The sequence below is a fragment of the Oryzias latipes genome, chromosome 22 (genome assembly GCF_053564925.1).
Source record: "Oryzias latipes strain Hd-rR chromosome 22, Olatipes_Hd-rR_3.1".
Classification (NCBI taxonomy): Eukaryota; Metazoa; Chordata; class Actinopteri; order Beloniformes; family Adrianichthyidae; genus Oryzias; species Oryzias latipes.
The window spans coordinates 18,549,139-18,563,049 of NC_136258.1; the positions used below are offsets into that span (position 1 = coordinate 18,549,139).

General features: G+C 41.2%; 1 protein-coding gene across 6 annotated transcripts in view; it reads right to left on the reverse strand.

Annotated features, from left to right (window-relative positions):
• Positions 1 to 66: 66 nt before the first annotated feature.
• Positions 67 to 13,911, reverse strand: part of evla (Enah/Vasp-like a) — a 36,456-nt gene continuing 22,611 nt past the window's right edge. For 3 of the 6 annotated variants that reach the window (XM_011490344.4, XM_011490343.3, XM_020713600.3), the window contains exons 4-14: positions 11,262 to 11,319; positions 10,522 to 10,583; positions 8,783 to 9,664; positions 7,261 to 7,514; positions 7,029 to 7,144; positions 6,159 to 6,186; positions 5,869 to 5,911; positions 1,714 to 1,774; positions 1,587 to 1,641; positions 1,433 to 1,490; positions 67 to 1,297 (exon numbers count right to left, since the gene is read on the reverse strand). In XM_011490344.4, the coding sequence (XP_011488646.1) occupies positions 1,260 to 1,297; positions 1,433 to 1,490; positions 1,587 to 1,641; positions 1,714 to 1,774; positions 5,869 to 5,911; positions 6,159 to 6,186; positions 7,029 to 7,144; positions 7,261 to 7,514; positions 8,783 to 9,664; positions 10,522 to 10,583; positions 11,262 to 11,319 (1,655 nt within the window). In that variant the 3' untranslated portion in view covers positions 67 to 1,259. The remainder of the gene's footprint in view (positions 1,298 to 1,432; positions 1,491 to 1,586; positions 1,642 to 1,713; positions 1,775 to 5,868; positions 5,912 to 6,158; positions 6,187 to 7,028; positions 7,145 to 7,260; positions 7,515 to 8,782; positions 9,665 to 10,521; positions 10,584 to 11,261; positions 11,320 to 13,911) is intronic. The other 3 variants (XM_020713602.3, XM_078940325.1, XM_020713601.3) reach the window with 1 other exon arrangement.

Here is a 13,911-nt window from a genome sequence, read left to right on the forward strand (position 1 = left end):
TTACAGAAACTTGACTGTTTGTGGTTTAAAAAAAAAGGTAGAGATGAGCAGCACAGCACACATTGGTTTGTCTTCGGATGAATTTACTTCCAGTTTGCAAAACAGAACTTTGCTGAGCGCAGACAGAATGCAAATTCAACTAAATCCTTCCCGTGGAGAAACATTTAGCCACCGTCACAAACCCTCACATTACCTCACAGTACATTCTTCTCAAGGCCAGAGCAACATCTTCCTCTATTTTTTATTTTTACTATAATTTAACATCTCATTTAAAAGAAGTTTCATTGAAACAAACAGAGATAGTAAATGTACCACCATTTGTGTATATGTGTGTTTTTGAGTTTTATTTTGAAAGCATTAAAAAAAATCCATAGACTGAGTTTCATGCAAACTGGAGGATCTAACAGAGAAGAGGGTCACGGATTTACGAGGAAAAAACCAGGTGGCACATGTACAGTTATGGGCCTGCTTTGTGAACGGGAGTTGGCTGTATTGCATGCTGTTTGATTCACTGTTAATTGGTAATGAATACGAGGATCAGAGGTAATTTTAGCAGCTAATTATCCTTCAAAGATGAACCGATTTTTTTCCTTTTGAAAAGGTTTGACGCACAACACCGGCAGGAGGAAGGTTATGAAAGGTTTTTCCTCTTTTTTTTTTATGGTTAAAGGGCAGATGGATCTACAGCACCAGTATGCCCGGATTGTGCTTCATTAATAATTTTAGAGGGGGAAACACAAAAAAAACCCACCAGAAAAATATAAAAGACTGACATAAATGGTGTGCAAGATTCCTTTGTCCTTCTATAATATCCATAAAATACTCATCAATATCACCACAGTTTTTAAATAATAAAACAGTAAAAACTTAGAAAACGAAAAATATTTTCTTCTTAAGACTGAACAGAGAACAAAGAGCTGCAACCTTGGGCTGACTGAGTCTAGGTGCACAGAGAGGACCACGACACCAAACTCAATACCGAATGTCAGTTCATTCTCGCTTGATCTTTTAGTTCATGTTTCTCCCTCCGTCCGTCAGCTGCTCATTTGCATGAGCCCTGCTTCCTGATGTCACCTCTTTGTTCTTTTTTCCCCAAAAGTCTTTAATGTTGGCACAACGTCTCTGCAACGGTTAGCGCGGCATTGCCAGGTCACAGAAACATTGAGAGAACATTCTCTGGTCCTCGTGTCTGTGCATCTGCGCCTCCAGCTCCTCCTGTCGCTCTTCTCCCGCTCCTCCATCTGCGCGCTGGGATGAGATTAGGATGTACTGATTCTGCCGATCTCTTGTCTTATGGCTGCAAAGACAGAGAGGAGGGTTGGTTCATGTGGGTTGTTATTAAGCAATGAACTGTAAAAGCTAGAATGTGAAAAACATCAATGATTAAACATGTTGAAGAACTTTTAATAAAAAGAAAAGAAAAAAGCCTCACCATTAATGATTTCATCTTTGACCTTATGCAACTCCCGTACCACTTCATCCAAAATTTCCTGCAGGTTAACAAAGCAAATATTTTCAGTGAACAGTGTGTTGACCCGAACATGTTCTGATAACGAGGTAAAAACTCGGCGGCTTTTGACAACAACCTGTTTCATCTTGTCAAACTCCGTGTCGCCTTCTCCGGTGCCGACAGGCCTCACTCTGAAAGAGCCAGATGAAAAGTCAACATCAACAGAAAATCTATTCGGAGTTAAACTTCCCTCCGTTACAGACCTTGACACGAGCGAAGACTTATCTGTTGAGTTGGACCGTTCCCATGGCTTCTTTACAGCATCTAACAAAACACAATGAAGAATTAAAAACACAATCTCAGTGTTGTATTTCACACCACTCACCGCAACAGCTGTGATAAAAATACAAAAATGTCTCAATTTAATGAGTACTCCATTTGGATAATGAGTTTGTTGTAGCATTTAGTTTGTAAATCATTTTAAGTCCAACTCTGATCATCTCTTGATATCTTTTAAAAGCATTTCCCAGTGGTCTTTTATGTAATACAACCTTTATTTTGTCTGCTTCTGATTCACAACGATTTGAATAAAGAACTACCGTACTAAGAAATGCAATTTTAATTTTCTTAATATATGTCTATTAATAAAAAACTATCACAAGAACATGTAAAAACACCCAAAACACACGTTTTATTAGAATGAGCCTTTTAAATTTTTGTTTTTGTGATTCTCAGCTTTAGGCAGATTTGATTTAATCTTTTATTTTTGTGCTTCTTTCAAGAGGTTTTGACAGAAAACAAGAAGTGATTGTTATGCTGATGATGGCACCCTCCTTTTTTTTTTTTAACCATTGTGCTATCTTAGATGACCCCACCCTTACATTGACGTGTTCTCCCTACCATGACAAAGGTGGATAAAGGTGGAAAGATTTTATGTAATCCATAGACACCAGTGAAGATCACAAATCATTGAAGAAAAAAGGTTCAGCGCACTGTCTAGTGGGTCTAGATGACCCAACTCCCAACGGTAAAGTGCCTAGGATAGCACAAGGGTTACAGTTTTTCCTCAAAGGCAAACAAGTATTATTTATGCAATTTTTAATAAATCAAACCTGATTTTTTTAGATCAATTGTTATTAAAAACCTGATAACTTTTAAGTCCAGCTTCCACTAATAAAGTAAAACAACTTTATCCTGTCAATTCTATAGTAAAAAATGTCCTACTTTATGAGGATTGTATGTTACCACATAAAAGCCAATAAGTGATCTTTCTTAAATGATGTTTAACCCTTGTGCTATCCTAGGCACTTTAACATTGGGAGTTGGGTCATCTAGACCCAGTAGACAGTGCGCTGAACTTTTTTCTTCAACAATTTGTGATCTTCACTGGTGTCCATGGACTACATGAAATCCTCTCCACTTTTATCCACCTTTATATGGAAGCAATTCTGTAGCATAAATAAAAAGCAAAGTCAAAACCATAAATGTGTTTTCATTTTCAAAATAAGCTGCATTTTTTGACTCAAAAATAAAATGAAAAAGCAATCCACCAAAATGCTTTTTCTTTTCCTTCCTCAACACAGCTTATTCTGTCACTTAATTAAAATGATAATGAAAATGGTATATGACATTTCATTTTCAAAATGTTTTCTGTCAAATGAGTAGCATAATTCATCTAGAAAAGTCTAATTTGACAATTAAAATGGATTAACAGAAATGCTTCTAAAATGTAACTGCATCAAATGAATCAAAATTCAAACGAAAAAGCAATATTTCAAAATGCTTTTTCATTTTATACTCAAAAACCGCTTATTCTGTGTCATAATTAAAACAAAAATGCAAAGAGGGGATTGCATTTGCATTTTCACATCCACCCTGGGAAACTTGTCTCAATTATCATTTAGGAAAAGCATTTCCAGAGGGGAGGCGGGGCGATGGCGTCACTGCTTTCTCCGTGTGTCCGGCCGCTGACAGACACAGACAGACTAGGAGCAAACTGTGTTAGCGGCAGAGAAGACGGTTTTGTGATGGTTGTGAACTTCTGATGACTTTACACAGCTTCTCAGGACTACATAGCAGCATGTCCGCCTTCTGCGGTCCTCCTCCTGACGCACCGCGGACAAGCTTTTGTCTTCGGACCTAAAACCGGGTCTTGTTCACAAACCGCTGGACCTGGACCGCTCAAACCTGGATTCCTGGATCTCAATGTGAAAAATGCAGCGGAATGTTCCTTTAGCTCCCTCGCGAATCAGAAGCTGCGAATCGTAAGCCAACTTCAGCATCGTCTGACCGCACGGATTTAAAAGCATATGATCGAGCGGAGCAGGTCCTTAAATATAATCATGACAGTAATAAAAGCACATTATGAAGTTAGTCTCCTGCAGCTTTGCGCTGAGTGAGTGTCGGTCCAAGCAGCAAACGATTAGAATGGTGAAATCTGCTATCTGTTGATGGAGCTCCAGCTGTCATCAAACAGCAAATTCAGCGCGAAGCTGCAAATAAATGTGTAAATATGTGGGAATTACATCAGTCTTTATTTTGTTCTGGACGCCACTGGAAACACAAATTCATATGATGGTTTCTCAGATCGTAGCAGCATTTCCGCCTTCAGCGATCATCGGAGCTTGGTGCTCCGCTGTGCGAAGGCAGCTGGCGGTCCGAAGACAAAAGCTTGTCCGTGCGTCAGGACGAGGACCGCAGAAGGCGGACATGCTGCTATGTAGTCCTGAGAAGCTGTGTAAAGTCATCAGAAGTTCACAACCATCACAAAACCCTCTTCTCTGCCGCTAACACAGTTTGCTCCTAGTCTGTCTGTGTCTGTCAGCGGCCGGACACACGGAGAAAGCAGTGACGCCATCGCCCCGCCTCCCCTCTGGAAATGCTTTTCCTAAATGATTATTGAGACAAGTTTCCCAGGGTGGATGTGAAAATGCAAATGCAATCCCCTCGTTGCATTTTCGTTTTAATTATGACACAGAATAAGCGGTTTTGAGTATAAAATGAAAAAGCATTTTGAAATATTGCTTTTTCGTTTGAATTTTGAGTCATTTGATGCAGTTACATTTTGGAAATTAAAAAGCATTTCTGTTAATCCATTTTAATTGTCAAATTAGACTTTTCTAGATGAATTATGCTACTCATTTGACAGAAAACATTTTGAAAATGAAATGTCAAATACCATTTTCATTATCATTTTAATTAAGTGACAGAATAAGCTGTGTTGAGGAAGGAAAAGAAAAAGCATTTTGGTGGATTGCTTTTTCATTTTATTTTTGAGTCAAAAAATGCAGCTTCATTTTGAAAATGAAAATGCATTTCTGGTTTTGACTTTGCTTTTTATTTATGCTACAGAATCGCTTCCATACCTTTAGTGTTATTCCTGGTAGGGATAAAACATCAATGGTCATCTTGACCCTATTGGATAGCACAAGGGTGAAAGGATTCCTGAATTCTAATTTATTTCTAAACGCTCCAGCCAGAGCACTGACTGTTTTTTATTCAGCAGAGACTGCTTCAGTTTTCTGAGACTCCATGTGAAAAAAAAAAAAATTCCCCAATAATAGATAGAAATACCTAAAAACTTTTACTCTAAAGCAACATGTTTTTTACATAGCGGATCCCCTTGGAATCTAAAACTGGAATTTTCACTGAGTGGAAGACACAATAAAGCACCATTTTTGCAAAACTATTCCTGATCATTGACACTTCATTTTTTAGTTTTTGCTGATTAGCAACTGATTTTTTCCCCCACATTTTTTTCAAGTAAACATGTCTGAAAAACATTTCATTGTCAGTAACATCGGTTAGAAATTTTAGGCAAATCTTGCGGCACATGAAATTCAGGTTTCTCTTACTTCCAAACAGCATAAACATAGTTTAAAGACATTAATGTTTGGTGTTACATCTGAGTTTCATCTGTTGTTTGACACAAGCAAAGATGGCAAAAGTCTTGGCTTGAGAGTGACAAACCAAACCATTATGTGATATCATGTTACATTAATTTCCTAGTATGCAGAAAGAAAAATATAGATCTTTACAAGGACACATATTTTTGAAGTAAAAGATTTGACACCTTCCTCAAAGGGTCAAACATTCTTAACCCTTGTGCTATCCTAGGCACTTTAACGTTGGGAGTTGGGTCATCTAGACCCACTAGACAGTGCGTTGAACCTTTTTTCTTTAATGATTTTTTATCTTCTCTGGTGTCCCTGGATTACATGAAATCTTTCCACCTTTATCCACCTTTGTCATGGTAGGAAGAACACGTCAAAGTAAGGGTGGGGTCATCTAAGATAGCACAAGGGTTAAATAGTAAGTCAAACGTGTTGATGAGTAAATATTATAGTTTAGTTGCATTTACAAAACAGACTAGCCAAATTCCAAGATGTAAAACTCAAAGGTGAAGGTGTTCCTCATACCTGTTGAGTTCTGCTGCCCTGACCCTCGGCCACTCAAGTCATCCTGCAAGTGAGACAGATATTTACATTAAACTTGTGTCTCAAGTACATTTAATTTAAAGCAATATTCAAAAACGATTTTTTTCCTTCAGGAAAAAGAAAGATTAGGATAGATTATTTTAGGATGAAGCTGTGTGCTAAAGTCACCCGTTTTAAAAAAAACTATGTTTTACGTCAACAGAAATATAAATTTCATTTCCAAGCAGAGTTTTAAGGATATCCTTGGGCTCTTTCAGAACAATAACACTTACTTCATCGGGTTTCTCCGAAGCTTTTCGTCTAAAAGGAGAGAATGAAGATGAAGATCTGGATCAGTTCAGGTATATTGATCATTTTCTTTATTTTCTTTTTTGTCTTTATCTGTTCAGCAGCTGAGACAGAAGCAAAGAGCATCAAGTTCTAGACAGAATTCATTTTTGCAGTTGGGGTTTAACCTGTGTGAGTTTAACCTCCTGAGAACCAGCCCATACAGTCATGTATGTCCCCTCCATAGAGGACAAACGTTTCGGAAATGTGTCCTTTGACTCATTCAAAGATCTTTCTAAGACCTGATGTGCTCAAATAATAAATCAATGATATCTCATGGGTTTAGGGGGGATAATGGGAAGTTTGGGCTCCTAGGGAGATAAAACTGAGTCTATAGAGGTCATAAAGGTCATCTCAGGAGGTTTTGAAGTTATAGAGAAATTATGTTGGATTGTGTGTAATATGTCCTGTCTGGGACTTTACTGAGGGATACAGAAACGGCCTGCAAACAGAATGCTCACGGAGCTGTTGTAATGAATGTAATGAAGAAGAGGAAGGGGTGGTCAGCGATGAAGGTGGCTGATGGATTTTTCATTACGGTATTTGTTTTGATCGGATTCATTCAGGTTAAACATTAATTTCCTGTGATCAAACCATTTTTCTGTGCAAAAGCACATTATTTTTTAATCTAATTATTTTTTTAAATATGTTGAATATAAAAGTAGCTTAAAACACATTACAGCTGTACTGCTGTGACCTACATTTTATTACTATGACCTGCCAAACCAGGAAGAAGAAACCCTGAATAATGTTCAAACAGACTCTTTTTCCTCTACATGTCTAACTTGAAAAGCGTGTGTTTGAGCAGGTTTTACCTTCGAGCTAGTAAGGCATTCATCTCTTGCATGAGTCCCTCCCCACCACCGCCGCTGCCGCCACTGGACCTGTTGGAGTCACTTTTTCCACCAGAACCAGGTGGACTGCTTTCATCCTGAGGGAAGAAAAAATGGATTTCCATCTGTCATATTCAGAGTAAATGTGTTGGTTTTTTTTTATCAAACAGTTGAAACTAGTGAGTAAAATCACCAGTCCACTCATGAAACTCACCCTGTTCACTCTCCGTAGTTTGGCTCCAGCCAGAGCTGCAGCCAGTCCTGAAGGTTGGTGCTGCATCCCAGGAGGAGCGCCAGGAGGCCCTCCACCAGCAGGGAGCGGAGGGGGCATGGGTGGGGGCACCGCCATTGGCGGCGGTGGACCCGGAGGTGGCGGCGGTGCTGGAGGACCAGACATGGGTGCTGGAGCTGCAGAAGGAGGAGGCGCCACAGAAAGCATTGCAGGGTGCCCTGCAGAGACAGGAGGGCCTGACAGGAGCAAAATCACCGCCAAGTTAATAACCGTCTAGAAAGGTTAGCATTCATTCACCCCTTTCAGTGTAGTAATGCTAGTTATTACAAGCATGAAAGAAACTTCATGTTAAAACTGCTGCTAAGAGGTAAAGCTTTATGGGGAAAAAAAGGCCATGAAGATTTCTCTGTTGTAATTTCTGGTTTTGCAACAAAAGGTAATCAAAAAAATTAAAGGTTTTGGTTTTAAAGAGGGTCAAAGGGGGTGCTGTTTACTGAGTAAGATAATGTACTGCTAGAAAAATTAAAATGAAAGAAATAACGAGAAAAAAAATCACATTTTTAGTCCCACTCCGATCATCTTCTGATCTATTTTAAAATTGTTCCCAGTGGACTTTTAATTATGATTACTGGAATGTCATTTTAAGCAAAATCAAACAACCTGTGTTGTTTTCTAGGATATAGACCGTTGAAGTGGAGGAAGCCTGTCTCCATTTCCCATCATCCCTTTGTTTAAACTCTCTGCCTAGCTAGCTTACAGCCCCCAACAAACCCAAGCTAACATTAACGGTGCAACAAAAATGGTGAGCAATATTGGAGCAGTACAGATTTGAGCCAGATGCCACCTCAGACGAGGAAAACGAAGACGTTAATGGATCCGTTTGTTAGCAAGCGGATGCATCGGAATGGAGTGAAGCAGAGACCATGTGGCCCGCTGATTGTATTGTGAAACCTATAAGCTATTTCAAACTGCATTTTTGCATCTGCTCTTTATTCACAAATCAGAAATTGTATACATAATGTTACTATATGCTACAAGAACATGTTTTCATCGGAGTGGGTCTTTAAAATCCAGTTGGAATCAAAATCGAAAGTTTCTACACCAGGAAAGAAAAAATTTATCATATTTTCTGGCATCCAGAAAGTTAAACAACATTCTACTCTAAAATCAATTCAAGTAAGTGATCTAAAAATGTGTTAACATTTAACAGCTCTGGCACAATGTCTCCAGCCGGATTGTTTTCGTTGTTTGGACTCAAGTGACTAAGATAAAGTCAGAGGAAATGAGGCGAGAAGCTCATTATCCTCTGACTGTCGTGTAACCTGAGTTAATGTAATTTCCTGAGTTTTATGGGATGTTTTCTAAGTACTGTAGTTTTATAGGCTAAGATGACCCGCTGTTCCGTCAGGGGGGGCAGCAGGCGGCATGTTAACGCCCAGGTGGACAGAAGCCATTCAGAGTCTGACAGCGTAAAACCTCCTCCTCAACTCCTCCTCATACTTACTGCTGCTGGCCATGGAGGCCGGCTGCGGGACAGGGGAGGGGGTCTTCTTGGGTGAGCCCCCATCTGACATGGCAGTGTAAGAAGGGGGCGAGGAAGAGGAGGATGTGGTGATGGGGGGCTGCTGGTGGTAAAGCTGCTGCTGCTGCTGTGGATGCTGCTGAGGGTGGAAGGAGGACTGGTACTGGGGCTGGTGAGCGGGGCCCCCGGCTGGTTGGCCTAACAGGGGGGGCAGGGGGATGGCCTCGCAGTACTGTGGCGTGAGTGGAAGATGCTGAGAGTGAGGAGAGTAGCAATCGTCTGGCTGGCCGTTGGACTGAGCGTGGTGCTGGGGGTATGTCACAGTGCTAGGATCAAGAGGGGGGGGCTTCATCCTGGTGCTCACGGGCGGGAGGGGGTGAGCTACCGGGAGGACCGGCTGTGGGGGCAAACCCTGCTTCACAGGCATGGCCATCATGACGGGAGGGGAGGAGGCAGGGGGACACTGGGCGTACATCTGCTGCATGTGAGAAGCAGACCAGGTGCCGTGTTTGGGGGGGAGCATTACGTCCTGCTGATGCTGTTGCTGGAGGTGGCGGGCGGCTGATGGGGGGGACAGGGGGATCTGGCGGACCTGTCGGCCCTGGGTATTCACGCCCGTCTGGACGGGGGAAAAGGCTGAGGCCAACGAGGTGGAGAGCTGCGAGGACAGCTGAGCCTTGTCCCTAGCAACCCCCACCTCCTTCTCCTGAGAGGGGGAGACGGAGGAGGGAGGAGAGGAGGAGGAGGAGGAGGCCACGCGGACGTAGGAGGGCGGCAGTGTGTTAGCTCTGTACTGTCTGTACTCGGGAGGAGTGTCTGGGTGGGTGGGAGGGGTGGAGACTTTATATTGGAGGGTGGAAACGACTGTGGCGGGCAGAAGAGGGAAAGACAGAGAGAGGAAGAGGAGATGAAGACGAGGATGGAGGAGGGTGACAAACAAAGGAGAACAGAAAAGAGAAAAACGTGAGAAGAATGAAAAGCAACTGAGCAACCAAGCAAGTAAAAGATGAGAAAAACCAGGAGCAGTCCAAAAAACAGAAGCCAGTAGCAAATAAGAAAATGCATCATAAAAAAGAACAAGCAGCAAAATGCAACATGACTGAGCCATGATCAGAAAGCATGTGGCGTTTCCCCCCCAACAGCAGCTGAAAGAAAGAGATGGCGACTGAGCATGTTGCAGGGACACCGGGGTTGGGAGGGGAGCCCAGGAGGGGGATGTTTAAGTCTGTGTGTGCGTTTAAAATAATAAAAGCAGACTTGAACATTTACATTTGTGCATGGATTTAAAAGAACCAGAAACAGGGGGGAAAAATCAACAAAATAATAGCGTACAGGCTGGGGGCGGGGGGTGCAGCTGAAATCAGAACAGGGGAACTAGAACAAACCAGAATGAGGACTCTAGGAACCTGTTGAGTCAGAGGGCAGAATAGGTGACATTCGTTCACGATGAAGTCACCTGTTTGCTTTGGATATGCAGAGACAGGCTTGTCTGCGCCCCTGGATGTAACAGCCCTCGTTCATTCAAACAAATATACATTTGGCAAAAAAAGAAAAAAACAACTAAAGCTAAGCAAACCTATGTTTATTGCCATGGTAAAAGGTATGTGTGCTATGTGTGGCTGACCTCCAGAGCAGCTTGTTTGTGTGAGTATGTTTGTGTGTGAGGCACACAGGCGGTGTGTTTATATTGCGGGGTGTGGGTGTGTTTGCTGAAGGCTCACCTGAACCTGACGTCCGCCGCTCCCTCTCCTTGTGGGCCTGCATCTGATGTTGCTCCATCATCCTATCAAGCGTAGGGATGACACAACTCTTCATCGGCGTCGCTGCTGTCTACATACCTCAACCGTTTCCTCCAACCTTATCTGACATTTGTAGCTTATTTTTTTATGATTATTTCTTTATTTTTTATACACTCACTGACCACTTTATCAGGCACACCTGTCATTAACGCAAATTTCTAATCAGCCAATCGCATGGCAGCAATGCATTCAGGCACGGAGACATGAACCAGAGATAATCAAACCGAGCATCAGAATGCGGAAGAAAGGGGGTTTAAGTGACTTCGAACGTTGGGGCCAGACAGGCTGGTCTAAGTATTTCAGAAACTGCTGATCTACTGTGATTTGTTTAAGCTGATTCACTGGTTCCAGCTGATAGAAAGGCAAAAGTAACTTAAATGGTTACAACCGAGGTCTGCAGAAGAGCATCTCTGAACGCACAACACATCCAACCTTTGGGCAGATGGGCTGCAGCCGTAGAAGAACACACCGAGTGCCACTTCTGTCAGACTCGTACAACAATTGGAATGTGTTTGAAACGTCACAAAAAGTCTCATCTTTGACAGAAAAGGACATTTTTTTGGAATATATTGAATTTTAATAAAAAAAAGCAATGAGCAGGAACAAGGCAACCAACCAGATGAGTGTTTGCTCGTCTTCGGTATCCTTTCACACACACTTACCTTCTCTGTGCTTCACTTTCTTCAGAGGAAGGCCCATTTTGGCGCTGAACCACTGGACCTGGATGAGGGGAAAAAAGATCAAACCGACTGAAACAGACTTAAAAAAGCATGAACGTGTTTTGTAAAGCGTTTGTAACATCCATCCATCCATCCATCTTCTACCTAAACCAACTCAATCCCTTTCGGAGTCTCTGGGTTGCTTGAAGCGGGGTATATCATGGATGAGCCATTTTTATAACACAACAAGGCTAAATGTTAAGACCCACAGCTTTGTGTTCCACAATATAATTACACAATAACCAGCTTAGCCAGTTTAGTGGTAATGAGGTAGAGCGTCCTTCCTGAGACTGGAAGGGCGTAAGTTCAACTCCAAGGCAGAGTAGTAAAAATGGAACCCAATCCCTCCTTGATGATACTCAGATTTAACCCTTGTGCTATCTTAGATGACCCCACCCTGGAAAGATTTCATGTAATCCATGGACACCAGTGAAGATCACAAATCATTAAAGAAAAAAGGTTCAGCGCACTGTCTAGTGGGTCTAGATGACCCAACTCTAAAGTGCCGAGGATGGCACAAGGGTTAAAAAAAGGGCTCTTTCTGGAGCTGTGACAAGATCAGATCCTATTGGTCAGAAGTGAATAGAAAAATCAACAATATAAGTGGACTAGATTTATCGAAGGACTTTACTGTGATTCATCTGGGCAACTTACCTCAGGATTTACAGTACTCTAAAAATACCTCTGTTTTACATTGTTAGCGGGGACAAGAAAAGCGATAAACCAGAAGGGGCAGAGCAAGAAACCAACAACTCCACAGGACTGGACGTCAATTATGAAAGATATTGATGTAATGAAGAGACTAACTCTTATATTTGTTAAATACTGAGAAGTGTGGACTCACTTCATACATCAAAATAACACCTAAAGATGTAAGCCCTTGTTTGTATTTGTTTACCTTTTTATTTGTTCATTAACTAGACTTATGGGGGTTTCTAGGTGTGTATATGAACGCAAATAATGTCAATTCTAGATGCTACGAACACTTAGGGGTTTGTGGTCTGCTTATACTGTTATTGCTAGTGTTACAAATAAAACTTAAAAGTAAAAAAAAAGGGGTCTTCAAATCTCACTGGGATGTCCTAGTTAAATAAAGGAAATAAAAAAAAGAAACAAGAATATTCAACACATAGATTAAAAGAAATGTTAAAAGTTTTGTCTTCAGATTTTCTGAGTTTGTATTTAATAAAACCAACTGTAATTTTTGAAACATTTCTAAATAAAAACAGGCTGTAAAAATCTAAACAAAAGCAGCCACCCTCATGTGGGACGCTGTGTCCAACACAAGAGGCATTCAGCTCTTATCTGTTTGCTCAGCTGTTAGACAGGTCAAGTAAGTAAGAAAGTAAATAAATGGAAATGTTTCACCAGTAATCTGCATTAAATCAAAGCACAATGACAGAAATGAGAGCTGGTTGCTGATCGTTTCCTCAACTACAAGATCCACATGGGAGCTGCTTCTAACACAGAGCATTGGGTGGAGAGCTTCTATATCAGCAGGTCACCCCCCATAAACCTCCTGCCATGGCGTCAGATAACCTGGTAGGGAGGCAGCAAAAACAGGACATTTTGGAAGTATTTTATGTTCTTCTTATTGCTGGATTGATGTCCCCTTTCTGATCCATTTCAGAGCAGATACACACATCTATCAACACCTGGGTACCAATTAAAAGGGACAAACTTCTGTTTTATTCAGTAAAATGTGAGCTTCACAGATTAGACAGAACACGCTTCTTCATCTTCTGCTTGATTTTTTCTGCACAGCTCATCAGCTGGTGGTAATTACATGAATCCATCCTCTGCAAAGCTGCACAATTTCTTTAGTAATTAGAGGCTTTAGAAGATTGTGATGTTTGAAAGACTTTCTTTGATGGACGATGACCTCAAAAGAACAGCAGGAACATTAGGGGGATAATTGAGCTGAGGTTCAACACCAACACTTTGCAGGCTTTAGCGTTTCCATCTAGATTAGTATATTTATTGGCTGTAGAATCGAATCCTTCTTAAAAATAGTCCTGAAATTTGTCCTACAAAGCAAACCTTTCTGTAAATAAAAACAGCTTAAACATGACCCTTATTTATGAGTGTCTAACTACCAACAGTTCTGATGCTGGTTGCCGCAGCATTAGAAGCTCACGGGCGCAATCAGACTTAGATTTTACTGACACCTGAGAGTGTGGTGCCTTTCTGAGACAAAAGAAAAATCAATTCCTAGTACCTTTCCTTCTGCCTCATTGTGTGCTTAAACAGCCTCCAAGGTAAAATGGCTGAAAGGTCAAAGTCTATCAGAAATCTTTCCACGAGACAACAAGAAAAAGAAAAGATTTTCAGTGTTATTTTTGTGACACATGAGGTTGCAATTGTATCCAAACCTTGCAGCATTTAAAATTCACTAAATGCAACAGAAACATGTCTTTAGAGCAAATATTCTGACTGAAGGGAGCAGAGGCTGATGGGAAAACAATCCAGCTTTCTTACATCTGGTTCAATCACAAGACTCTGAGCAAAAACAAAGTACAAATCCATGACTCACACACCAATTAACACATTAGTTACTGTTTCACTATCTTGTTTTATGACAGTATTCCACAGG